Genomic DNA, 27,929 nt, shown 5'->3' on the forward strand with positions numbered 1-27,929 from the left:
TAGAAACAGTCCGACTGTTGCTGTAAGTCCTTAAAACCAGGCTACATTTCTTGACTTACAAAAATACTGAATTTGTTCTATCTTTTCTTTCTGTTTGTTTAAGAAAAGCTAAATGTAACAATGACAGCTGTAACTACCTGAATACTGGAGGTTATGGTGACAGTAGACTAGAATGAACAGTGACTGATCTATAATGCTTTTGTTTACATACCTGTCCTGTTTACACGTGCTGTAATGCAGATACTTACAGAACAGTACAGTCATTCCATTAACAAGGGTCATTCTTGTCTACAAACCGACACATTCTGCTTTGAAGAATGTGACGTTTAATCTCCGCCCAGAGTCGCCGGCGGCCGATGAAGGAGTATAAACCGAAGGTCCCGCTGCTGTTTGCTGAGAGAGAGGGACACGGAGGAAGAGGGAGGAAGAGGGAGGAGAGAGGGAAACCCGGGTAACAACCACGAAAACAAGAGTTTCAAGGAGAAGCCTGTGGTTGACCGAAGTCACACTAACGGAGAGCGAGTAGTGACGGGCCGGTGGTGGACTATGGTGAGCCTGGTTCGGTACTGGGAGGAGGAACTACCAGAGCCTCCAGGTTTCCACTCGTACATCTCAGGAGGGTTCTGGTCACAGAGGGAAACTGCAGAGTTTCTGCTTGAAGTCTGTGCTGGCCTCTTCATGAGCCTGGTGATGACCTCCTGAGCGCGGAGACTTTTGGGTCAGGAAGCTCCACGGTGAGTCTGCTCAGGAATCTCTGGAGGTTCACATGTGAACCACTGACTATATCAACTGGGAAGAAAGATCTTAACATAGTTCTGTGTTGGAACTGTCAGCCTGTATTTTGCTCCCAGGAGGTGTTTCTCAAGCTGACTGCAATCTGCTGCATTAACATAATCATAGTTGAATAAATGAAGATCTAATAGATATTTATTGTATAAAAAGAGGGAAATAATATCCACACAGTATGTATAGCTACATTAGTATTCTGCATGATCTACTGCATTTTAGAGCTTCAGTGATTAGTTGATTAATTGTTCTGTGCATTAAAAGGAAGCTGATATTTGAATAATGTCACTCATTTTTTCTGGAATGAATATCAAAATAACTGATGGGTTCATCTGACCTTTTTCTGCTTTTATGTTGAATTTGAACATTATTTTTATAAAGACACTTAAGACTGTCACAAGTCTGTCACTGTGAACTCTTAGATAAGTGTCTTGCTAATTTTTGATATTTTATAAACCAAACAGGAAAATTATTGCAAGATTAATCAATCAGCAATCATCAGTTGCAGGCCGACTAAAAAAATAGGAACAGTTCTGTTCACAATGAAATGGCTCGCTACAGGTATATGTTGAGGTGTGTCTCTTCACCATTTCATGCCTTGTAAATGGTCAGCGTTGCTGCAGTTCCAACAAGAGCAATTGAGAAACTGTAGGTAACCTACTCAGAGTGACATCCATGATTTGTAAGCAGGTTAAGAGTTGCTGTGAATACGGCTGAGTGTTTCTTGTGTTTGTCAGACTCTGCTTAGAGTTTAGAGTTTATAAAGCAGTCTAAGTCGTACTTTACTGTTTAACAGAGATTACATAAGTATTGTCATAAGTAACAACGTACTTATAAGTTATCTCAAATACTGCAATCAGACACAAGTAGTGGATCTGACTGAAAACCATAGGGCACTATGCATGTCCATACAATCAATTTTACAAGGTTGCCACACAAAACATACCTAGCTTTATTGTATTTTTTCCTCATAAATGGTACCATAATTTTCTAAATGAACACCATGCTGTATTGAAAGAGACAATAAAACTAGAGATTGAGACCCTGAACTCATTTGGGAAATGTTTACTGAGTTAAGAAATCTAGTGAGATAATTTTCTTATACGCTTCCTTTTTTTCTTCTTCTTATCTTTCTTATACGCTTCCAGTGTTTCTCCTGGGTTGAAATGGCTGCGAGGTGGTGGGTTGCGGCGGAGGCGCGAAGCGAGTAGTGGGGTCCGGGGGCATGCCCCCCTGGAAAAATTTTGAAAATCAAGATGCAAAATGGGGCATTCTGGCACAATTTGGAGCACATTTTGTTGTATTTGTAGCCATTTCCAAAAACTAAATTAAAAAATTTTCATGTTTCTTTTCTAAAAATTAGTGATAGGGAGAAAATATGACAAATATAAACCCACTTGTCCTTGCGATCAAAACATGTCAACTAGTCCAGTCTATTATATTCTGGTCAGATTTCCACAAGCCATTCCAAAATGCCACATCAGTTCTTATTACAAATTTGAAAAAGATGACAAAGGACTTGAATCTGGAATCAAGTGGTGACTTTTACTTTTTTCTAAAAACAACTACATGTTAGGTACCAAATTCCCACTTCATTTTTATTTATAATAAAAAGGTTATGTCATGACCTTCATTTTACTTAAAAATGTGAACGAAAACTTCAGCTCTGGGTTAACAACTGGTTTTCTGAAGGAGTTAGTTCTGTTTTCAAAACTGTTACCTTTTTGAACACAGAACTAGAATTTGAACACAGAATTTGTTTTGCCATTGAATGATATAATTTCGGGCACTCTATAAATCATTTTATCAAAAGAAAGTAGGAACTTTATATTCCGTTGAAATCATTTGTCTCGTTCATGAGAACGGGTTTTGTCGTGCCTAAATGTTTTAACGGGAGCCATTTTTGCAGTCACTGTCAATTCGTATCGCCGCGGACAACAAAACAGTAAGCAAACTCCGTAACGGAAGCGAGATCGATGCCTACACTGCGTTGCTCACTTTATTTTGATGACATGCGATAATTTTGATACTTAATTTGACATATGTCTGTGATACACACCTGCTTTTAGCCCCGAAAAACGAAACGATGGAGCGCTGCCGCTTCTTGTCCGCCATGCTCGTTGTTCGCCATTCGGAACGATCGACATTTGAAACACGAACTCGCGGGATGTCATACGAGAACTGAGTGTTACCGACCAACGGGGATGTGCCTTGCTGTCTTCAACAACAGCGAGAAAAGGCTACCATTCTGACTTGTTGATTTCAGCGGCGAATATACCGGACTTATGTGTCAGTGCTTTCTAATATTTAGCATTACTTTTTTTTTTTTGGTGCAGACCAGTGAGGTGGCAATGTTGGCAAAATTGTAATGAGGCGGTGGGCTATACCAGCGAGGCGACCCGCCTCATCGGTCATATAGGAGGGGAAACACTGCGCTTCTATACAACCAAATTTTTTATTTTTTTGCAACCAATGGAGTTGGCCCCTGCTAGCAGGCAGAAAGAATGCAAGTTTACGGTACTTAAGCATTGGCTTTACATTTCACACCCGGAAGCTATGTCTGTCTTTTAAATACAGTCTACGACCTAAGTTTTACTTTTAGCTAAGCGATAATGTTAAAATTAGATGACAGCAGCGACTAAGGATGGGTACCAGGTACCAGCATTAATTGGTACCAGTACATGATTTTGTCTGTATTTAGTACGGTTAAAGTGGAAGTTTGGACTCATTTTTCTAGATTTATCAACAGTGCAGCAACATGCAATTTGTGTCTAAGGGTAGTTGTGTGTAAAGAAGATAACACCAGAAACCTCATGAAACCCTCATAAGTTCAACACTCCATAAATTTATAACAGTGCAGCGTGTTTGATAGCTTTAGTAAAACAGCTAATGCTAACGTAGTGGAGTCTCTGAACCCCACTGGTTCCGATGGAGATACTAAAGGAAGTAGCAAAACTAAAAAGTTCATGTAACAACACTAGTTCATTTTACACAAATAAGTTTATATAATTAGGTATTTGCTATGTCACAGTTGTTATAGATTTAGGCACTTCTGTAATGTAACGTTATGTTAATCTTAGTAATCCCGCAGACAACGTCAGTCAAGCAGCGGCCTCTGCTTTGTTTTCAACAGAAGGAGATCAGACATCCATCTCCAGCCCATTTACTGTTGCCAAACAAGGCAGAATGACACAAGAATGTTGCCAAGTTTATCATGAAAGACTTCGAGCCCTTCATGACAGTGAAGTTGAAATGGCTTATGTATGCTAGATAACTTTGTGTAAGTATGCTAAGTAAAATGTGAAGTAGCCTTCAGACCTCCTCAACACCATCAGAAAGAGTTTTCTCCAGAGCAGAGGAACACTTCTTGAACAAAAACTGTTGATTAGTGAGCTAAATAATATAGGAGAGTAAGTCTTAAGTTCTCCTCTGCAATGTTCTGGTTGCATTTTCTTTGTTAACCATTTCTGTTAGCTGTAGAGAAGCTCAAGAACAAGGATTTTTGTATATTTACCCCAAATTATGCAGTTCACTTAGTTTGCGAAAGTAGAGTTAGTCTAAGAAGCAGCGACATGATGAGCCACTCAGAAGGAGAGAAACCTTCAGGCATTGTCAGTTTGTGGAAATTGTTTGTCAACAGAATTTGAATGGCCAGCCAGTGCCAAAGAAAAGTCACTGAGTGCCCCAGTTTGTGGCAAAAATATATTTTTTATTTTCAAAGCTTTTATTGGTGTGGTTTTTTTCAGCACTAAATTTTAGAGATACTTATCAATAAAAGTATCGGTAACTACCATTATTGATAAGCAGTACTGGTATTATTTCAGTATCTATATCACTAAAATTCCAATGATACCATCCGTAATAGCGTCATCCTCATTTGTAGAACTTAATGTATATCATCAGGTCTGTCAGAATACTAACATTTGCAATTAAACAATTATGGTTGAAGCCAATAGGAATGTTTAGCACATATTTTGTCATGAACCAAAGTACAGGAAAGATCATCCCTGAGGGACCATAAATACCCCCAAACTATTGTAATGAATTCCAGTCAACAGCGGCAGAGTAGTTTCCTCTACACCAGAACACTGGGCAAGGAGAAACTGATTGTGATTCTACACAACAGGCCAAATGGTTCCAAAATCATTAAGACTAGTCCTGGAAGTGCCATGCTTTAGAACTCTCTGTTCCATCTCACCAGTAGTTGTTGACATATTATACTGACCTGACAGACAGACTAACTGAACAAATGATGAAGTGACATTATTCTTCTTAGGCCTAATCCTAATGCAGCTATAACTGGTCATCTGACACAAGAGAAGAAATCATCTTTGAGTGAATCATGCAGGAATGTGCCTCCGTCTTGTTTACATGTTTGGCTTTATGTTTAAACTCCCACAGTGGGAGTAAATAGATAACTTCGTCTGGACAATCCAGAGGTGTTCTCATCACAGCTGTAAGCTGAGCTCCCTCTCTCTCTGTGCTATTGTCCATTCAACTGCTCAGCCCATGGAATCCTCTTCAGAATAGAGGCTTTTCCTGATGGCCTGCTGAATAATTCATCTGTTTTGTGTTCATTCAACTTGGCACAAACAGTTATTCTTCCGAGTCTTTTATCTGAATATAAACATCTCCATGTGCTACTTAACATGAGTTCCATTATTAAAAAGACAGTATTAACTTTGTGTTGGTAAGACAAGGTCTAGATTGCGGTTAATAAGCACTTTAACATCTGAACAAAACATGATTTAACTTGCTGCTACCTAGTTTTGAGAGTTTAGAAACTACAGTCTCATATTTTAGTGGCATGTCATCTAGTTGAATAACAGCATGGGAAATAACAAGTCTGGATTTGCTGTAAAATAATTTAACGTGCTCATGTTGCCCCTGGCAAAAAATGACAAAATGCACCTTTAGCCAGTTATCAACATGGATAAACACAAGTTGCCTAATTTACTGTTCTTCATCAATTCAATTCAATTCAATTTTATTTATATAGCGTCAATTACAGTCAAATCGTCTCAAGACGCTTTACAGAACCCATATGCCTGACCCCCAGAGCAAGCCCAAAGGCGACAGTGGCAAGGAAAACACCCTTTTAACAGGGAAGAAACCTCGAGCAGAACCCGGCTCTATATAGGGGGGACACATCTGCCTGCTGGCCGGGCGGGTTGAGAGGGACAGAGGAGGGAAAGGGGGAGGGATGGGAGAAGAGGGAGGGGTGGGAAAGCAAGGAAAACACAACACACATTTGGATACATGCATGACAGGATATGTGACACGGACAAAGTATAAGCTAACATTGAAAACTGACTCATAGTTTACTCTTATGATGTATGGCTCTGACATAAAACATACTCCATATATAGCTAGCAGTAAAATTCAAACAGTATGTAAGTTAGCATAACAAGTATAGTGAAGGCGATACAGAGTTGACTGGTGGAAAAAGGGGAGTTGGAAGCAGAGGGCTGGAAGAAGGTTAGCAGCAGCATCCCACAGTGGACATGATGGAGACTAGACCGGTTGGTGGAACATCGACCGCAGATCTGAAGCATCCAGCTCTGGGACCAGGGACACTCGGAGAAATAGCACAGGGGGAAACAGAGTGAATGTACTGCAATAACGGTATACATATTAAATGTAAAGGTAGATAGAGAAGGGCTCAGTGCGTCAAGAGAAGCTAATCGTAGCTGTTTGCCACTGTATGTATTTGTGTAAGTAATATGAGTTAAGACATACTTTACAATTCTGTTGTAATACATCTTATTGTATTGTAGCATATTAGCGCTATTTCTTTCACATCTGCCATCTGTGTACTTATTTAAATATGATGTGTGGTGTGTAATTTGAATTCTGGTTTTGAATGCTACTTTTCAGACATTATTTGGAATTCAAATTTCTCTTATAGATTCAACAGTTTTAGTTGAACACTAATTTCAAAACTTGAATATTTGTTCTAAAATACATGAACACATTTCAAGTGTTTCAAGCATTGCTCTCATAACACTATTGTCTAGAAACACAGAGCAATTACTTAGGCTTTAAGTGCTAGCTGTCTGAAATGTGTAAAACTAAGAGTAGTTAATTGGCTGTAGTGTGCAATATTTGGCTGAAACTGATGTAAAATATTACCTGTGATGACCTAATTTAACTATAGTTTATCCTCTTCCATTTTATTAATAAATCTAAATAAGCTCTGCTGAGACTGCAAATATTAACATGCTGCATGCTTTCAAAACTGATTTACCAAGTGTCAACTGTTAATCTTCATAATGAGATAATTTGTTTTCTTTTCCCCATAGGAGCCGATATGAGAGATCCAGTATGACCTCTTCCTCTCCATTTTTCTGTCAGCCCATGAGTGAGTCATTCAGGCATCATAATGATATTAAATATTAGTGTTTAAATTCATGCTTTAAATTGTGCTGCATTTTTTACCTTTTCAACAAAACTTAAAATAATATCAGTTCGTTGACATCCTGCAACAAGAAGCAAATTGTACCTTATCCAAAAAAAAGTTAAGTATAAACTCAACTAGTCTCAACCCAGGGTCACCAGATTGCCTCCAGGTGAAGCCTGACTAACTAATCCCCCGCTGTTTGATCAGCAGTGAGGGCATACTACCCTAGTTACCATCTGTTGTGTAAGAAGGAGCAAGCCTGTGAAGGCCATCTGTTTCTGAGACAGCTTTGACGCAAATCTACCTATCAGACACAGACACAGTTGAGAGGCAGCAGCCAGGAGAAGTGGCACAGTGACCTGTGGATGCTTCCCATTGGAGCAAAGCATTGCAAATATAGTGTGAGGTGAACTGAAGGAAGTGTGAGCGCTATGCTTATATTCTCAACAGTACTTTCAATCACTAACATTTTATCCCTGAGTAGAACCCATTTTTTATGGCCTGATTTCAGGGCTCCGAGGAGCCTTAATGTAAGTGACCGCCTGGCCCAATTTAAAGTTCAGCGTTGTTGTTGTTGCTTGAGTGTCTATGTTTAAGCTGTGGTGCAAATAAGGACAGACAGGTGAAGAGTTACCCATGTGATTAAAGTGTAATCTCTCCTACTAACTGCTTTTAAGTGTCTAATCCACTGTTTCAGTGGATGCTGTTTCCTGTGCTGCCTGGTTAGGCACTGGTCAACATCATCAACATATTGTATTATCTTGCAATAAATATGAGTTTTAGTCTGGTATTTTCATAGTTTATTCTACCCGCTGATGCTTTATAGTGTCTGTCGCAGACTGGAGACATGCCTATACAGACAAACAATCACTCTTACATTCACACCTGCGGAAAATTTAGAGTAATCAATTAATCTCAGTATATTTTTGGACTGTGGGAGGAAGCCAGAGTTCCTGGAGAAAACCCACGCATGCACAGGGAGAACATGCAGCTGGTAAATTGAATGTGTGAGTGGTGACTCTGAGGCCTGATGGAGAGACAAAAAGGCAGTTTTTCCAAATTATTTTGTTACAGTTGACACACGAGCCGAGCTTTTGTTACTTTTTACACAGTGGCTAAGAAGTAGTACTTTTTTCTTACTGCAAAGATGTCTTCATATCTTAACAGGATTATCATCTCAGCCCTGCCTGATCAGCCCATCCATCATTTCTAACATGTTTATGTGGATTTTCTCCTTACACCTGAAACTATTAGGTCATTCTATCTCAAATCATCAGATTATTAGAACAATTTTTGCTCGATCAAATAGTCCAAGACATTAAAAACAAAAATAAAAAAGTGCCCATCAACCCACAATTTTGGACAAGCAGATGAAATAGTCTATTATGTGTGAATTCTGAAAAAAAAAATCCTTTGAGTGCACATTTCCAACACTGATGACGCAAAAGTCTTCTAGTGATATTTTCTGGACCACATTTAGTTGCATGTCACAATAATGCAACATAAAACTTACAGAATACTTTTTAAGATTAAATATTTGGTCACCCATATAAAAGAAAATTATTTTTGTTGAACATTCTTAATTAATGGAGCAGGTGTGACAATAACTAAAACAAATGTATTGCTAAATAGCATATCTCAAATAGAAACGGTTCTGCAGTTGTAACATGGTTATCCAAATATAACAAAGTTTTGTGTTTTTTTTAAATGTGCGAATATTTTTTAAAATATTAATGTCCCACATAGGCATTTTTGTGTATTTTTGTATTATAACTGCATCGGGAATTAGGATGACATCAGCAGAATACAATGACACCTAAAACATAGATCTGTTAGGATAGTGGGATTTTTCTGCCGAGAAACAGTTTCATAGGATCAAAATGGATTACCTTGATGGGTCAACAACCATTTAAAAAAAATAAAATGCTCTCTTTGTGTAACTGGTAAGTTGGGAAAATGACATTTAACTGTTATTCTAAAACATCTTTTTCTTTCCTCAGTGTCTATATCTAATGTGGCATCAAACAGAGAAGATGATGAGGATGAAGATGAGCAGGGGGAGACCTTTCAGTTTAATGACAGTGATGACATTAGAGCTCCTGAAATTAATGCTTGTTCTCCAGTGAGGAGCGACGTGACCACAGACGCAGTAATGTCAAACATTTATGCCATAGCAAACACAACCCAAGAGACAAGAAGGCAGGGCATGAATGGAACAACCAGTATAGGCCAGAAGGACCAAAATTCTCTACTGGACCACTGCTACTGCTCAGGTGGATTCAGCATGTACATGAGTGCTGTAGATTCATAATATCAAATGGAGTTTTTTTTTTTTTTTTTAGCTTCAAGATTGCTTTGTAACGTTTTTTTTAATCTTTTTTGACAGATATGGACCTCAGAGAGCCACCAGAGGGGTAAGTTATGACAGAATTGATTATAGAATGTAATAAAATAAAATAAAATAGAATGGAATAGACTAGAATAGAATAATACTTTAGTAATCCTTTACAGGAAATAACTTGTATCAGTAGCATGTTAACACACAGACAACCCACAAACCCGACAGAACACCAGCACTAATATTCATCATTATGAACATATACATTGCATATAAGTTAGAAAATTACAGACGTTAAAACATATGCACAGCATATAACTGTGAAGTTAGAATATTAATGTTAATTACTGTGAATTGAAAGACATGATTGCAACTGTTAGGAATGACTTCCTGCAGTGCTCAGACCTGCACTGAGGGGAGATGAATCCCCAAAACACCTCCAGATTGTGTAGTGCGTCAGAAGCATTGTTCATAATAGAGTTCAGTTTCCTTAGCATTCTCACTCCAGCCACCTGTTGTACTGATTCCAGCTCAAGACCAGTTATGAAGCTTGTCTTCTTAATCAGCTTTTTCAGTCAGTTTCTGTCCCTGCAGCGAGCTCCATCTCTCCAACACACAACCAGAAAGAATAAAGCACTGGCCACCACAGTCTGGTAAAATATACATAGAAGAGGCCTGCTGATGTCAAAAGACTTTTACCCTTGCAGAAGTACAGTCTGCTTTGGCCCTTCTTGTACACTGCTTCCATGTGTCTGGATCAGACCAGCTTGTTGTGCAGCTGCACTGCCAGGTACCTATAGTTGGAGATCTTCTTCTTTGTGCCGAGAATGGTGACCGGTTCTGGTGTGGACTTCTTCCTCCTGAACTCAATCACCATTTCCTTGATTTTAGAAGTGTTCAGTATAAGGTGGTTGAGGTTTTACCAGCCAATAAACTCCCTAATCATGTCCCTGTACTCCTCACATCCTCCTCTGATACAGCTGACGACCGCAGTGTCATCAGAATATTTCTGAAGAAAGCAGCTGTCTGAGTTATACCAGAAGTCAGACGTCTATAGTGTGAAGAGAAAAGAGGAAAGGACAGTTCTTTGTGGGGACCCTGTACTACAGAGGATTTTGTTGGATACATAGTTCTGCAGTCAAACATACAGTGGACTGCAGGTCAAATAGTCCATGAACCAAGAGACCAGTGCTGACTCCGCCTGCATCATCTTCATCTTCTCACCAAGCAGTGCCAGCTTGATACTAGTGAAGGCACTTGAAAAATAAAAAAACATAATCCTCACAGTCGCCTCTACAATATCCAGATGTCTGTACGTCCTCCGCAGCATGCAGATGAGGACATCGTCCATACAAATGCTAGACTGATAGGCAAACTGCAGGGGATCTGTGTTTGTCCTCACCCTGGGTCTTAGATGGGAAAGGACCAGTGTCTCAAGTGTCTTCATGATATGAGAAGTGAGACCAACAGGCCTGTAGTCACAGGAGTCAGTATGGTGTCTCCTCTTGGGGACAGGAACTATGCAGGTTGTTTCCACAGTGTGGGGATCTTCTGTAGATTCAGGCTGAGGTTGAACAGGTAGGTGAGGATGTCACACAGCTGAGTGGAGCAGGTCTTCAGTAGTCTGGGACTGATACCATCAGGACCAGCTGCTTTGCCCTGTTTCAATCTGTCCAGTTCCCTTTTCACCTGAAATGGTTGGATTGTTAAGGATGAGATGGTGGACGAGCTGGGAGAAGGGAAGTGAGATTGAGTCAGAGAGGGAGGAGTGAGGGAAGGTGGGACTAAACTGACAGAGAGCACCAGAGCTGATGGGGGATGTGAGAGGGGTAAGCTTGAGAGAATGGAGGTAGAAGTTTGGGTTGGAGGAGGAGGGTGTGAGGAGATGGTCGAGCTGGAGGACGGGAGAGTGAGCACTATAGGGAGCTGAGAAGATAGGGTGATGTCGAATCTACTACAGAAGACATTCATGCCATCAGCCAGGTCCTGGTCTCCATCCGGCAGTGGTCCACACTTCCGCTCAAAGCCAGTGATCTTCCTCATTGCGGACCATGCATGGTTCACACCATCTTGCCTCAGCTGATGTTCCAGTTTATACTTGTAGGCTTCTTTCCCCTCCTCAACCTTCCTCTTAAGTTCTTTTTGCAGTGCCTTTACTTTGTCCCTGTCACCCTCCCCGAAAGGCATTTTCTTCTGGTTTAGCAGGGCTTTTAGGCTGCTGGTGACCCAAGGTCTGTCGTTGGGGAAGCATTGAATCTCCCTGCTGGGGATGTTGGCATCTGCACAGAGCCTGATGTGTTCAGAGATGCAGTTTGTGAGTCATTCAGTGTCATCCCCATATGACCCCCAGAAAACATTCCAGTTTGTGAGGTCCAGGCAGTCTTGAAGGGATTCCTGTGCTTCCCGGGACCAGCTTTTCACCATCCTGGTGGTGAAAAGTAGTCACTTGGCAACTGAAGTGTAGGAAGGAGAGAGGTGTACCAGATTGTAGTCTGATCCACTATAAGGCACCAGTGCAGAGGCTTTGTATGCATTTCCATCTTCCATCCATCTCTGGGTGTTTGGCTTGTAGTGTGTAGCGATATTGCCTTATTAAACGTTAATTTAATAAGTATGTACTCGTTGATTGTAGTTTTATTAATCGGGGCACCACCCGGAGTTTAATCTACCGGGAAATTATTAATCAATCTTAATAAAAATATTATTAATGGATTGAAAAATTTTGATTAGTTAGTCAGTCTAATATCTGAATGTCGAGAATCCTCGAAAAACATTGACCCCAGTCAACACATATAAACGCAAAAGAGACTGTTATTGTGGTTTAAATGAAAGATATTTATTGACTAAAACTAATAACAAAACAGTGATTAATACAGTAATAAGTATAATAGGTGTGTGTGTGTGGGTGTAGGTGATTATAGATGTGTGTGTGTGTGTGTGTGTGTGTGTGTGTGTGTGTGTGTGTGTGTGTGTGTGTGTGTGTGTGTGTGTGTGTGTGTGTGTGTTAATTTTTCAGATTTGCATTTCTAACTAGGATTATGGACTGAGTAATCAGACCGCTGACGGTATGACGAGATGATTAATAATTTGGAAAATGAACGACTGATAAGTGACTAAACGGAGTTATTAAAAGAGGACTTTGGAAGCTATTTAAGGAAGATTTCAAGCTATTTTGAGACGTCAACCCAATAATTCAGATCACACCAATGTGTTTGCTGGCTTACTTTGTCGGAGAATGGGTCGCTCAGAGGTTCCGACTGGGACTGCGTTGCGTCTTGAACGGACCGACTCTACAGGTCGGCAGATTCTCCGGCCGTGAAGTCTGTCGCTATGGCAACGTCTTGGCGTCCTGTCTGCTGATGCTTTTGAGCGCCTCTGGTTCGGTTCGGGCCAGCTGGTTGGATCTCAGCAGATGGTGGCGAGCACGCAGGAATCGTTCGTCTTTCTCTGGGGTTGACTTGACGGAAAAATAGCTTGATAAACAAAACAAAACCGCAGGCTCTTGTCTATCTGTGCCGGTAATTTTGGCTGTAGAGTAGATAGGTAAAGAAGCCTCTAAAAAAAACTGTCGGAGCCGTGAAACGGAATCGAAATAATTCTTGATTAAAAATAATTGTCGTCAAACAAAAATGGACTTGATTTGTTTAAGTAGTGAGCGAAGATATCTATTCTTTGATTAAAAGGAAAAATTGATTAAGAGTCGTGGTTAACAGAGGCCCGCTCGGTCACCAGGATGAGCTTAGAATAAAGAGAACAAAAGAAAAGTGAAGGCGCAAAGAAAAAAACTGAAGAATCGCTCGGACGTAGGTTCTAGTTAAAAGAGTTAGTAAGAAGAAGAATGAGCAACGTAAAATGGCTGGTTTTAAAGATTTTCTCTGAGAAGGGGCGGAGGGCTGTCGGCTGAGGCGCGCCTCCCACTTTGGCTCAGAGAGGAGAGATGAAACCGGATCAAATAATGATTAAAAATATTAAAACGCGCAAAAAGAACGATCTGTTTACTCCTCCATGGTCCTTACAATATAATTTAAACAATCAAAGATAAAATAAACTGATTATACAAGCTAGTCTAAGAATATGTGAGTTCTAGTTTCTATTTTATATGTTCGTGTGCATTCTAATGGTTATTATATGTATCACAGGGAAGACATGGTAACATACGTTCATACAAGGCAGAATAAAACAGTTTTCACTTCTTTGAAACCTGGATAAAGCAAAGTTTTTATAGTTAATACCGTGAGAACCTCGATAATGTCATGGTCTTCCGACGTCAATAGGAGGCAATGTTGAGCTGTGGAAGCAAAATGTACTGTTCATGAGCAACACAATAGGTTTGATAACTTTCGATCTAAACCAGCTAGAAAAACGGGGGTTGGTTCAAAATGCATGTTGACATCTCACCATATCTTTTGTAAACACAGAATAACAAAAATACATTTCTGAATATGAGTTTTAGAAGTTCTGTGGCTGAACAAAGGAGAAAGTCTTTGCTAGCCTTTCAGAGGTGAGAAGCAGGTCATTAGAATATTTATGATCCTGCTTATCTGATGGCAGACCGGGAGAGCAGCAGAGGTCGAGCTGCGAGGACATTTAGTTCATCAAAGCACTTTCCAGAGTTGCAAACAACAGTTCCTTAAGAAAGGTGTGAAAGTTCTGTCGGTGTGGACCACAAACATTTAAATGGTAATTAAACTTAAAGTTTTGTTAGCAGTCCTCTGCAAAAAGGGTCTGTATGTGAAGTTAAAAATACATGAAAGCATACATGTCCCAATTCAATACAGGAATAGTGATAGCCTGCAAAAAGGAGTCTCTTAAGCAATGTCAGAGGTCGTCATAAACATGAATCAGGGGTGTCCTGGTGAATGGTACAGATGTCTCTGAATCGCATCTGGGATGATACAGGGCTCTCTCTGGTCATAAAAAAGCACTTTGGGCTCTTAGTCTTGTTTGTTTAAGCTTTCTGAGAGGAGAGAGTTTGTTGTTATCTGAGGAGGGGACTTCCTGTGGAATGTTCTGGTCACTTAAACCTGGATCTCACTACAAGTGTCACGATAGTTGCTTTAACTACGTCACAAGCAGTTTCAGCGTGTGCAGTAGGAAGAATGTACACAACAATTGCGACGATCACAGTGAACTCCTGTGGCAGATGGTATGGTCTCAGACTTACTGCTAACAGTTCAATGTCCCTGCTACGATCTGTTCTTTGATAGTAACCTGTGCAGGGTTACACCATCTGTCATTCACAAGCAGAGCAAGTCCTCCACCTCTCCTCTTCCTCAATGCAGTGGCTTAGAGGTCCATTAATATAGTCTGGAAGCCGCTGATTCTGATGTTATTCTTGGTAATACAGTCTTTCAGCCATGTTTCTATGTAAAACATGAGGCTGCTTTCCTGGTAGACTTTTTGGGGAGTGTCTCAAGCTCTGTCATCTTATTTCCCGTTGTTTATATAGATATTGTATTCTAATATATATATTAGAATAGAATATCTTTATTAATGGTCATAATATCATTATCATATTCAGGTAGCTCATCAAATTATGAAGGAGACTTTTAAATGACCACCATTAAAAAAGTCCAGCATAAAGACCAATTGCCTCTGTTATGGCCAAGTCTAGCAGTCCATGGGCCAGACCAGATATTGGTACTACCCAAGGTGGCAAAACTTCAGGGGTGCCATTTTGTTTGTTTCACCCATAGGACTAAAATAATACACAACACTAACCTTTCCTAAGGAGCAGCTATTTCACTTTCCTTGCAGCAAACATGTTTCTGCATCTGTCACTATCGTGCGTATTCGTATGGGTGCTACAAATATGTCCTCACAGCGTGCTTGTGGTTAACTATGGCAAAAAAGAGCATAAATTGCAGATGTTTATCCCCTGGGGATGTATTTCATACTTATTCTTGCATTATTTAACATTTGGTTTTTATTACCAGTTACGTGGTTAGGTTTTGAATAGATTGTCACTATCCATTTTCCTTCTGTTTCTAGCAGCTTGATTGTTAATGATAATTTGCCCACATGCGAGGCAAATACTGATGGTTCTATATTATACAGATCTTATTTATGCTCAGTACAGACCTTTAAAATGTGAACCTTAGAAGGCTCGAATGCCGCTATGACCGAACTCCCGCGAGACTGAGCGTGACCAAACACCGGACGCAAACAAAGTCTTCGATTCCCTCTTTTATTTTCACCCCCTCTACTCTCTCTTAATCTTTCCTTTCAGTACAATTCGCTCCACTACTGCTCATTCTCTCCTCTACGCACACGCGGAAATGCATGTCCAACCTGGACCAGCTGGAGGACTTCATACAGGACCAGTACAGCAGATTCTGTACCATGGGTCGCTCCCAAAAATAAAAAAAACGCACTCCCAGGACTCATCCGCTCCATCAACCGATTCATCTCCAGTCATAACACCACAAACTCGTTGCTGTTCTGATGTAAGTGATATTCTTCTCTCGATTGATCAGAAAGTCACCACCCTAGATGCCAGAGTCGCCCTAATCGAGGTTCTCCACCGGGAATTCCAGCAGCTCCGCCACAGCTTGGAATTCACCCGGAGCCAAATCGAAAAAATCACCCAGGAAAATGAGGCTCTGCAGAACTCTGTCATGTCTCCATCATGGCCTCCGAACTCACCTCAGTAAAATCAGAACTCGCAACGGTAATGGCCGAAAATAAGCTCATGAAGGCAAACATCCTGGACCTACAGTCTCGCAGCATGAGAGACAACCTGGTCTTTTCCGGAATCCCAGAGTCACCCACAGATGCACCCGAAATATTAATCAAAGACTTTATGGTTAGACAGCTCAAACTACCCCCAGACACTGTCAACAACATCACCTTCCATTGAGTTCACCGCATCGGACAGAGGCAAGCCCACTCCACCCGACCCCGGCCCATCGTCGCCAAATTTGAACATTTCAAGCAAAAGCAACTGGTGCAGCATCAGGGCAGGCAGCTGAGAGGGATGGACTACGGGCTGAATGACCAGTACCCCCCAGAGATCGTCCGCAGACGGAAAATCCTGCTTTCCATTCGCAGACAGAAAATCAGCGAAGGTAAGAGAGCAGCCCTCTCGGTGGATAAACTATACATCGATGGTCAGTTGTTTAAGGATAAGGACATCAGCCCCTGGTTTTCTAAACCTCCCCTCCACTCACACACGGACACACTTCTTTTTACATTGCATACATAAGCCCCCCCCTCTCTCTTTCTCTCTCTTCCTCTATCTTTCTCTCTATCTCTCTTGTGGTGTATATAGATATAAAACTTAGACTATCATAAATTTTACATGCTAGTCTCTGCACCCACTCTTGTAATGGCATTGTATGCTGTTGCTTTTATTGTTGTTACTTGTTTTGCGGCTGTTTGTGTGCCCCCCCCTTGTGTTTTGTTGCTTGTGTTGTCTGCTCTGCTCTGCTCTACATTACAGGTCCTGCTGGGCACATCATGCAACAGTCCAGACAGTCGGTACACACACACACACACACACACACACACACACACACACACACACACACACACACACACACACACACACACACACACACATAGAATCATCACTCATATCACTCAACTACAGTTATTAAATCTCTCAATATGACATCAGTATCATTTCTAACATGGAACATCAGAGGTATTGGCTCCCAGACAAAAAGAACTAAAATATTTAATCACCTAAATGACCTAAAAGCAGATATTTGCTTACTACAGGAAACACACCTCTCGGATTCAGACCACGATAAATTAAAATCAGCACAGTTCCCTCATAGATTCTCAGCCCCTTATAACTCAAAACAAAGAGGAGTATGTATTTTGATGAATAAAAAAAATCACATTTGTCCACAACACAACCAGTACAGACCCTGAAGGACGCTTTATAATTATTCTGTCCCTGATATACGTACCATCTACGCACCGCTGACAGATAGCTAACAGGCAGGATTCAGAGAAAGTCCCAGACAGTTTCTCTTCTTTCCATTCTTTATGTAAAACTGCAACAAACACAAATTTACAGAGCTCTTAGTCACAAACATAGACAGCATGAATGAATTTACGTTGCTTATGTACATGTCTTGACAAGAAGCTACATTCAGCTTTGCTTACTATTTTTAACTAGCATTTTTAACCTCAACAGGCTTAGCAGATGAAATAGTCACCAACTTGTTGTTTTAACTCAACATATGTATTTCAAATTATCTACTCAAAACATGGAAGAATGAATGAACTTACAAGCAATGCGTTTCCAAGGCACAAACGAGAAAAGAAAAGAAAGAGGAGCTTTCTAGCTGACCACATGGAGAAGACTAAGCTTCCAGCTTCATTCTTCCTGGTTGATCTGAGTCATGTGATCTCAAATTACCACTCAGAGAACACTAACAGTCAATGCTGTGTAACATCTTAACCTGCCACAAGGTGGTGCAAAGGGAACAAAAACAAAAACACAATGTGTCATGACACTCCCCGCCTGGTATTAATTAGATACCACTATATAACTAACCGAAATCACGGAAATGTCTACAGGAAACACATCACAATATCAGTTGGACATAAGAAAAACTGTCTCTGAGATGGGTCTGAGGAATGTCTTGACTGTCCCATGTCTTGCGACCCTTAGCTCGACTTTTCTGACTTTTCCGTCACTGCAAGAAAACGTCTTGGTCACGAGAGCCATAGGCCAGTCATTGCGCTTGGCTTGAGAATCTTTAAGAAGGACCACATCGCCTTCCTTCAGGTTTGGCCGGTCCTCTTGCCATTTGCTTCGGCTCTGAAGTGTTGCCAAATATTCGCGCCTCCATCTACTCCAGAAAATATCAGCAAGATGCTGCACCTGCTTCCATTGTTGTCTATGGAGGTTAGACTCTGTGAAGTCGCCTGGAGGGGGTGAGAGCGTGCACATCTTTTGCGTTAGGAGCATGGCTGGCGTCAATAAGAAAGGTGACTCTGGATCCGTTGAGATAGGAGTAAGAGGTCTTGAATTAACGATTCCTGCAACCTCTGCCATTAGGGTAGACAACACATCATGCGTCAAGTGAGAGGGGCTGGTCTGCTGCAACATGGAATCTAGTATGCGTCTAGAGACACCTATCATGCGCTCCCAGGTTCCTCCCATGTGGGATGCGTGAGGCGGATTGAAGATCCATGAACAGCCCACTTCACTGAGGTATTTTCTTACGCTGGGTCCATGGGCATCAGTCAGCAGTATTTCCAGATCTTTGCAGGCCCCTACGAAATTGGTCCCACAATCTGAGCGAATCTGCTTGACAGGTCCTCGCAGAGCAAAGAACCGTCTTAAGGCATTGATGAAGGTGGAGGAGTCCATACAGTCAATCAACTCAATATGTATGGCACGAGAACTCATACAGGTGAAGAGAACGGCCCATCTCTTACTTTGCATCTGTCCCCCTCGCGTACGTCTTGCGACAACGGTTCAAGGACCAAACACGTCTAGTCCAACATACGTGAATGGTGGTTCAGTGCTCAGGCGATCTATAGACAAATCCGCCATCTTCTGCTCAGTTGTCTTCCCACGAAGCTTGTTACATTTCATGCACTTGTGAACGATGCTGTTGATGAGCTTTTTGACACCAACAATCCAATACCCTGCAGTGCGAACAGCACCCTCTGTGAACATACGACCTTGATGCTTGACTCGGTCATGGTAATATTCCACAAGAAGTTTTGCGGTGTGGCTGGAGCCTGGAATAATGACAGGATACTTCTCTTTGAGGTCCAATGCAGCGTGTTTGAGTCTACCTCCTATCCTGAGGAGATCTCGATCGTCCAGGTAAGGGTTCAGTTTCTTCAGGACACTGTTCTTTGGAATTTCTTTCCCACTGGCAATACAAGTAAGTTCTACTTCATAAGCTTCTCTTTGCACATTTTTGATTATGACAGCTTCCGCTTGCAGCAGTTCTTCCACTGTGTGAGGCTTTGGGCAAAGGTGCCATGACCTGCAAGTTCTGTCTCGAGCATCTGCTGCTTTGTAAGACTGAGCGATGTGTATTAGAGAAGCTGTGGCTCTCACTAGTGACCTCCATAAAGAGAATCGCTCAAAACGTTTGGTTCCTAGGTAGGGACTCCCAGTAGATAGAGTGGTGGTGAGTGAACAAACTTCCACATCTGTGTCTGGACCAATGAGCTTGAACCCGTCCTCCTCTGAAGATGGTTCTTTTCCAGTTTGCAAAAGGAAAGAAGGTCCTGTGAGCCAGGTGGTGGAGCTTAACTGAGCTGCTGGCACAGAGCGTGTGGCGTGGTTGTGCTTTGTAGAGACATAATGCCATTGTGTTGGGCTTGAGACCTTCCTGATACGCTGCACTCGATTGCTGACGTACACGTAGAAACGCCTTGTCTGGTTATGGATATAACCAAGAACAACTCTGCTATCTGTGTAAAACTCCACAGCATCTAGGCTGCAATCCAGTTCGCTTGTGATCATCTCTGCTATCTCTGCAGCTAGAATAGCAGCTCCAAGTTCCAGCCTGGGAATGGTATGAGCTGCTTGTGGAGCCAGTTTTGCCTTACCAAAGACAAATCCGACGTGACATGTTCCTTCTCTGTCGATGACACGGAGATATGCTACCGCTGCAACCGCCTTGACAGAAGCATCTGAGAAAATATGAAGCGCCTTTCTCAGAGCTGTAGAGAGGGTGGTGGGAGCGTATGGCCTTGGTATCTCCAACTGTTCAAGATCATGCAATGATTTTCTCCAGGTGTACCATTGTTCTTCCTTTTCCTCAGGAAGGGGGGAATCCCAGTCAAGAGCCTCGCTTGATAACTCTCGGAGCAGGAACTTTCCCTCGATGTTGATGGGTGCGACGAACCCAAGTGGGTCAAACAGACTGTTGACAGTAACGAGTATTCTTCTACGTGTAAACGGCTTCTCAGTGCCAGCTACACGGAATGTAAACACATCCCTCTTCAGATCCCAGCTTAGTCCGAGACTGCGTTGGATAGGAGCAGGATCATTTTCCAGGTCGAGATCCTTGAGTCCTTTTGCGCGATCATCGATAGGAAACGCTTCCATAACTTCCTTGCTTTTAGAAGCAAATTTAGTCTCAGATTCGAGTCTGCGAGCATCTCCTGTGTCCGTGCTAACAGGTCGATGGCTTCAGCAGGTGTAGGCACTGACAGAAGTCCGTCGTCGACATAAAACTCTCTGTCCACAAAGTGTTTGGCATCTAAGCCGTCGTCCTTTTCGCCATGAGCAGCTGCACGCCGGAGTCCATAAATGGCTACAGCAGGAGACGGACTGTTTCCGAACACGTGCACCCTCATGCGGTATTCGATGATCTCTTTGCTGGTGTTATTATCTTTGAACCAAAGAAAACGGAGGAAGTCTCTGCTGTCCTCTCTGACGAAAAAACTGTGGAACATCTGCTCGATGTCTGCTGTTACAGCCACCAGTTCCCGTCTGAAGCGCAGTAGAATTCCTGGCAGACTGTTATTTAAGTCTGGACCAGAAAGCAAAACATCATTCAGGGAAATGCCTTGTTTTTGCGCGCTGGAGTCGAAGACAACTCTGATCTGACCTGGCTTCTGCGGATGGTATACCCCGAAGATAGGCAGATACCAACACTCCTGGCCTTCTTGCAGAGAAGGGGCTACCTCAGCATGTTCGCGGTCAAAAATGTTCTGCATGTAGGAGACAAAGTGAGCCTTCATCTCAGGCTTCTTCTCCAGTGTGCGTAGAAGTGATGTTAGACGTGTCAATGCCTGGTCCCTATTGCTGGGGAGCCGCTGGCGTGGTGTCTTGAATGGGAGGGGTGCCACCCAACTATTGTCATCATCTATGAACATCTCTCTGTTCATAATGTCTAAGAAGAGTCTGTCTTCTATAGATGGTCCGATTTTGTGGTCATTCTTTGACCTGTCAAAGACGGTGTTTCCTATGGGACAGTTGTCAAAGATGAGAGTGTCACAAGCTGGAGAAATTTCGTGTGGCGGCTCTGCGCTGAACTTCTCCTTCACACACAGCCGGTTGGGACATGGAGGTAGAAGAGACGGACGTCCTTTGTCTAGTACATGGGTGCGGTAGGTACTTACACTTGAAGACTTGTGCACTGATCCTAGGCAAATATCTCCTACCACGACCCAACCCAAGTCGAATCTCTGGGCGTAGGGTGTATTGTTGGGTCCATTTCGTTGCTCCCGTACTTTATGGACTTGGAGGATGTCACGACCCAAGAGAAGAAGAATCTGGGCTTCTGGATCCAGTGGAGGAATGTGATGAGCGATAGGCTTCAGGTGAGAATGCAACTGCGCTGCCTCAGGAGTAGGTATTTCGGTCCTGTCATCTGGCATATTGTTACATTCAATCAGAGTTGGCAGTTTCACCCTTGTCACTCCGTCTAAGGACTCTACTATGAAACCTGTGGCCCTTCTCCCTGTGGATTCAGTCACACCTGCACAGGTACGTAGTGTGTACACTGAGCTTTCTCCCCTGATGTTCAGCAAATTGAAGAACTCTGTCCTAGCGAGCGATCGGTTGCTCTGGTTGTCTAGGATTATGTAGAGCTTCACTACTTTCTCTGGGTGGCCGTCTGGATACACCTTAGCTAGGCAGATCTTGGAGCAGGATCGTGAACCTTTACCATCTCCACAGACATCAGTACTCTTTGAAGTGACGTCGGGTTGAGCAGCCTCAATGTCTCCCTCCCCGCTGTAGTAAGACATCCAGTTTTTAAGTGATTCAACATTCCACAGCAGATTCCCTCCTTAGATAACAACGAAACTCTCTCTCCCAAAGACCTAAGTAAACAGCCCAAAGTGCTTTTTTATGACCAGAGAGAGACCTGCATCATTTCAGAGACATCTCTGCTATTCACCAGGAAACCCTAGATTCATGTTATGACGACCTCTGACCCTGCTTAAGAGACTCCTTTTTGCAAGCTGCCACTATTCCTGTATTGAATTTGGACATGTATGCTTTCATGTATTTCTAACTTCACATACAGACCCTTTCTTCAGAGTACTGTTAATACCTTTAAATTTGATTACCATTCAAATGTTTGTGGTCCACACCGACAGAACTGCTTTGATGAACTAAGTGTCCTCGCAGCTGGACCTCTGCTGCTCTCCCGGTCTGCCATCAGATAAACAGGGTCATAAATATTCTAATGACCTGCTTCTCACCTCTGCAAAAAGACACTCAGCCTGTTTGTTGCTCAGAAGGACACTCTTTCTAAAATCCTGCTTCTGAAATTTATTTTGTGATTTTGAAGATATTAAAGTTGAAATGATAAGTTGTTATACATGTTAGTCCAACTCCGACGTCTCTAGCATGTTTCTGTCCTGAGATATTAATTGTGAAAAGTTTATTGTCTGCCGGACCCATTTCTTCCACAGTTCAACATTGCCCCCTATTGACGTCGGAATGCCATGACAGTATCAAGGTTTTCCCTGTATTAACTGTAAAAACTTTGCGTTATTCAGGTTTCAAAGCCGTTGGAAACTGTTTTATCCTGCATTGTATGAACGTATGTTACCAAGTCTTTCCTGTGATACATATAATAACCACTAGAATGCACACGAACATATAAAATAGAAACTAGAACTCACATATTCTTAGACTAGCTTGTATAATCAGTTTATTTTATCTTTGATTGTTTAAAATATATTGTAAGGACCATGGAGGAGTAAACAGATCGTTCTTTTTTGCGCGTTTTAATATTTTTAATCATTATTTGATCCGGTTTCATCTCTCCCCTCTGAGCCCAAGGAGGTTCCTCCTTCAGATTCAAAGGAATGCGCGCCTCAGCCGACACTTCCACGCCCCTTCTCAGAGAAAACCCTTAAAACCAGTCATCTTACGTTGCTCTCTGTCTTACTCTCTCGTTCTTCTTCTCACTAACACGCTTACAGAAACTACGTTCGAGCGATTCCTTTGTTTTCTTTGGCGCCTTCTTTCTTCCTTTCTTTATTCTAAGCTCATCCTGGTACAGCCCGATCTCACGAGGATTCGTGAAACTGTCACGTAAATTTTTGTTTCGGCTTCGTGCGCACCAACACGATTTCGTCATGTTTTTCGTGCCGCTCACCACGAAATGCGCACCAATGTATTTTAAACGGCGGACTTTTCGTGCCACTCAGAACGTATTTCAAAAGAATGTGTATATTATATTTTTAATGTAAAACCATGGCGAATCCAACGCTATATTTTGCATGACATCGTCCCTAAACATAACCCTAACCATAACCTAACCATAACCTAACCATAAGCCGGTGGTACACTTACCAATTTGCATAGGAATTTCAAGAATGTCCGGCGGCCAGCGGCCGCAAACACAATCACACAAGCAGTATACGCCGATGGACAGCTTAGATCGTCATGAATCCGCCGGTATAAACCACTTTCAGATGTGATTACCACAGCGAAAAACATTTCGTGGTGAGCGGCACGAAAAACATGACGAAATCGTGTTGGTGCGCACGAAACCGAAACTAAAACTTACGTGACAGTTTCACGAATCCCCGTGAGACCGGGTTGCCTGGTAACCGAGCTGGTCTCTGTAACCACGACTCTTAATCATTTTTTCTTTTAATCAAAGAATAGATATCTTCGCTCACTATTTAAACAAATCAAGTCCATTTTTGTTTGACGACCATTATTTTTAATTAAGAGCTAATTTGATCCCGTTTTCACGGCTCCGACAGTTTTTTAGCGGCTCTCTATTCATCTGTTCTCCAGCCAAAACTGCTGACCAAGACAGACCAAGAGCCTGCGGTTTTATTTTGCTATCAAGCTATTTTTTGTTGGTCAAGTCAACCCCCGAAAAGGAAGAACTGCTCCTGCGTTCTTCCCACCATCTGCTGAGATCCACCCAGCTGGCCCAAAACGAACCAGAGGCGCTCCACAGCATCAGCCGGCAGGACGCCAAGACGTTGCCATAGCGACAGACTTCACGGCCGGAGCATCAGCCGATCGTATAGTCAGGTCCGTTCAAGGCAACGTAGTCCCAGCCGCAACGAACTCGGAGCAGCCTTCACCAACAAAGTAAGCCAGCAAACGCATTGGTGTGATCTGAATTATTGGGTTGACATCTCAAAAATAGCTTGAAATCTTCCTTAAATAGCTCCTGAAATCTTTCTTTTAATTACTCCGTTTAGTCACCTATCAGTCGTTCATTTTTCCAATTTATTAATCATCTCGTCATACCTTCAGCGGTCTGATTACTCAGTCCATAATCCTGGTTAGAAATGCAAATCTGAATAATTAACACACACACACACACACACACACACACACACACACACACACACACACACACACACACACACACACACACACACCCATTATACTTATTAATGTATTAATCACTGTTTTGTTATTAGTTTTAGTCAATAAATATCTTTCATTTAAACCACAATTACAGTCTCTTTTGCGTTTATATGTGTTGACTGGGGTCAATGTTTTTCGAGGATTCTTGACATTCAGATATTAGACTGTTCAACTGAGTTAATCCATTATGTTATTTTATTTCTCTACTTTGGAGAGTGGTGCCCCATTTCATAACGAGTGCATACTTATTAAATTAACGTTTAATAAGGCAATATCGCTACACCGCCGTGCTCTGTTTGTGTTAGGTAGGGGGTTCCCGGATGAAGGGCTGTAACATGAGTGTCACTGTTACATTCTGTATATCGGAGGACTGTCTTGCAGTTTCTGGCCAAATGAGTGGTGCTAGCACAGCACCTGAAGCAAATGCCGCTTTCTTTTAAGAAGGTCTTACGTTCCTCTAAAGGTTTGTTCCTAAACGCTCTGCAGCGTCTGAGAGGATGGGGTTTCTTATGAAGTGGACATCTTTTATCAACATCATCTGTATTACCGCTTGCACTGCTCATCTGACTCATAGTCTCTGGCAAGACCTCTGTCTTGTGAGTGTAGACTGTGCTTTTTAATTGTCTTTTTGCTGGTTGCTCCACTTTTGTTAAACTTTGTGGTCCTGCCAGAAGAGCAAAACTTGGGTCATTGCGTGTTCGTGCCTCTCTGCAGATGAAGTCACAAAAGAACGAGAACGGAGGGAATGTGCCCTTATGTACAGCTTTGTACTGAGCACCTTGAGTCACCCACTTTTCTTGAAGACTGTAAGGTAACTTGTCGATGATGGGTGCTATGCCACGTGCAGTGTCGAGATAGGCTAGTCCAGGTAAAAAAACCTTCATATTTAGCAGAGTCCACCTCCTGCAGGAGGTCTCCAAGCTCTCGAAGTTTAATGGCATCCTTATTACTGAACCTTGGAAAATTGTCAATCCTATCGAAGAGAGACTTTTCGACTACCTCCGGGGAACTATAGCAGTCTTCTAGGCGTTCCCATGCCTTTAAGAGGCCTTTAGTAGGATCTTCTACATGCACAGCTCGGATCCTCCTCACATGACGTGCTGACTGCTCTCCCAACCATTTTGACAGAAGGTCCAGCTGCTCACTAGCCGATAACTGCAACCCGTCTATGGCGTTCATGTAGGAAGACTTCCAAGCCCAATAGTTTTCAGGACGATCGTCAAACTTGGTGAGTCCTGAGTTAATATGCTCACATCGTGCTAGGTACCTAGCGACATCACCCATGTTGTTGTCTCTATTGGTGAGCGGTGGATGTGGTGTCATAGGTGAGAAAGGGAATGGAGGGGCTGGCGAGATGTGATGAACCGCTGGTGTTGGTTTCTGAGGTTGCTGTGTTTCGTCATCACTAAGCATTGCACCACAGACTGGAACATTCCGAGCTGTGGGGCGGCACTGCCTCAGCGGTGTTCCAGGTCTGAGTACATGGATGACTGGTTCTCCAAGTGATTGATATGGTTCAGCCCCGACAGGAGTTGGTGATCCTAGCTGGGCCTGGCTCTCGATGTCGTCCCAGACGCGTTCGAAGACCCCACCTGGCTCTGAGTTCTTCTCCCCACGCTCACTTTCTGCTGCTGCCTCCAACACCTTTGTCTCTGCGATGGCTGCTGCCACTTCTCCATCATGCTTTATAGTTGCTAGAGTTGCTTCCATACGAGCCTCTGTCATTTTAAGTTTAGCCTTTTCAATCATGACTTCAGATTCCTTTTTGATGAATTCAGCCTTGGCTCGGGCTGCCTCCAGCTTAGCACGAGCCTTGGCAGCGGCTGCACTAGCTGATGAGCTATGTGATCCACGTGTTGATATAGAGGCTATGGATCTTGTTTCGAATGCTTCGTTTTGCCCCTCTGCTTCTCCACTCTGGTGTTTTCTCCGCCATCATGTATTGCTGATGCCGTCCAGGCGTATGGAACGTGATGATGAGCGAGGAATGCTTGAGGTGAAGCTTGCTTTCTTCGAATTGTTATGCCCGCTATAGGGTGCTTTTTTACTATTCTGTCCCTGATACGCGTACCATCTACGCACCGCTGACAGATAGCTAACAGGCAGGATTCAGAGAAAGTCCCAGACAGTTTCTCTTCTTTCCATTCTTTATGTAAAACTGCAACAAACACAAATTTACAGAGCTCTTAGTCACAAACATACATAGCATGAATGAATTTACGTTGCTTATGTACATGTCTTGACAAGAAGCTACATTCAGCTTTGCTTACTATTTTTAACTAGCATTTTTAACCTCGACAGGCTTAGCAGATGAAATAGTCACCAACTAGTTGTTTTAACTCAACATATGTATTTCAAATTATCTACTCAAAACATGGAAGAATGAATGAACTTACAATCAATGCGTTTCCAAGGCACAAACGAGAAAAGAAAAGAAAGAGGAGCTTTCTCGCTGACCACATGGAGAAGACTAAGCTTCCAGCTTCATTCTTCCTGGTTGATCTGAGTCATGTGATCTCAAATGACCACTCAGAGAACACTAACAGTCAATGCTGTGTAACATCTTAACCTGCCACAAGGTGGTGCAAAGGGAACAAAAACAAAAACACAATGTGTCATGACAATAATCATTAATATATCAATTAACAATAATCCAATAACAATTGGCAAAATCTACAGCCCAAACAATGATGATCCTTCCTTTTTTAATAACTTTTTTCATTCCTTGTCAAATGTCTCCAACTACCCAGTAATTATAGGTGGCGATTTCAACACAGTTCTTAACCCAGCAGTTGATAAATCTAATGGAGTAAAGACCAATCGCACCTGGCAATCCACTAATATCATAAAACAGTTCATGAGTGATTTCGGTCATGGTGATGGCTGGCGGTTACAACACCCATCTTCCAGAGAATATTCTTTCTACTCACCAGTTCACCACTCCTACTCACGTCTTGACTTCTTTCTAACCAGCAACTCAATCATATCACAGATCTCCGATTCAAAAATTCACCCCATAATCATTAGTGATCACGCCCCAGTAACACTCAGATGGAACCTTTTTAACCAACCCAAACGCATCACTAAATGGCGTTTTAACACATCGCTTCTTAAAG

General features: G+C 42.2%; 1 protein-coding gene across 3 annotated transcripts in view; it reads left to right on the forward strand.

Moving 5' to 3' along the window:
- The first annotated feature begins 369 nt into the window (after positions 1–369).
- Positions 370–27,929, forward strand: part of LOC110971246 (rho guanine nucleotide exchange factor 10-like protein) — a 133,006-nt gene continuing 105,446 nt past the window's right edge. Inside the window, exons 1-4 of one of the 3 annotated variants that reach the window (XM_051949346.1) lie at positions 370–734; positions 7,089–7,147; positions 9,187–9,459; positions 9,573–9,600. In XM_051949346.1, coding sequence (XP_051805306.1) covers positions 7,111–7,147; positions 9,187–9,459; positions 9,573–9,600 — 338 coding nt within the window. In that variant the 5' untranslated portion in view covers positions 370–734; positions 7,089–7,110. Of the gene's footprint in view, positions 735–7,088; positions 7,148–9,186; positions 9,460–9,572; positions 9,601–15,191; positions 17,004–27,929 lie in introns of those variants that run through there. The other 2 variants (XM_051949344.1, XM_051949345.1) reach the window with 2 other exon arrangements.

The sequence above is a fragment of the Acanthochromis polyacanthus genome, chromosome 6 (genome assembly GCF_021347895.1).
Source record: "Acanthochromis polyacanthus isolate Apoly-LR-REF ecotype Palm Island chromosome 6, KAUST_Apoly_ChrSc, whole genome shotgun sequence".
Lineage (NCBI taxonomy): Eukaryota > Metazoa > Chordata > Actinopteri > Pomacentridae > Acanthochromis > Acanthochromis polyacanthus.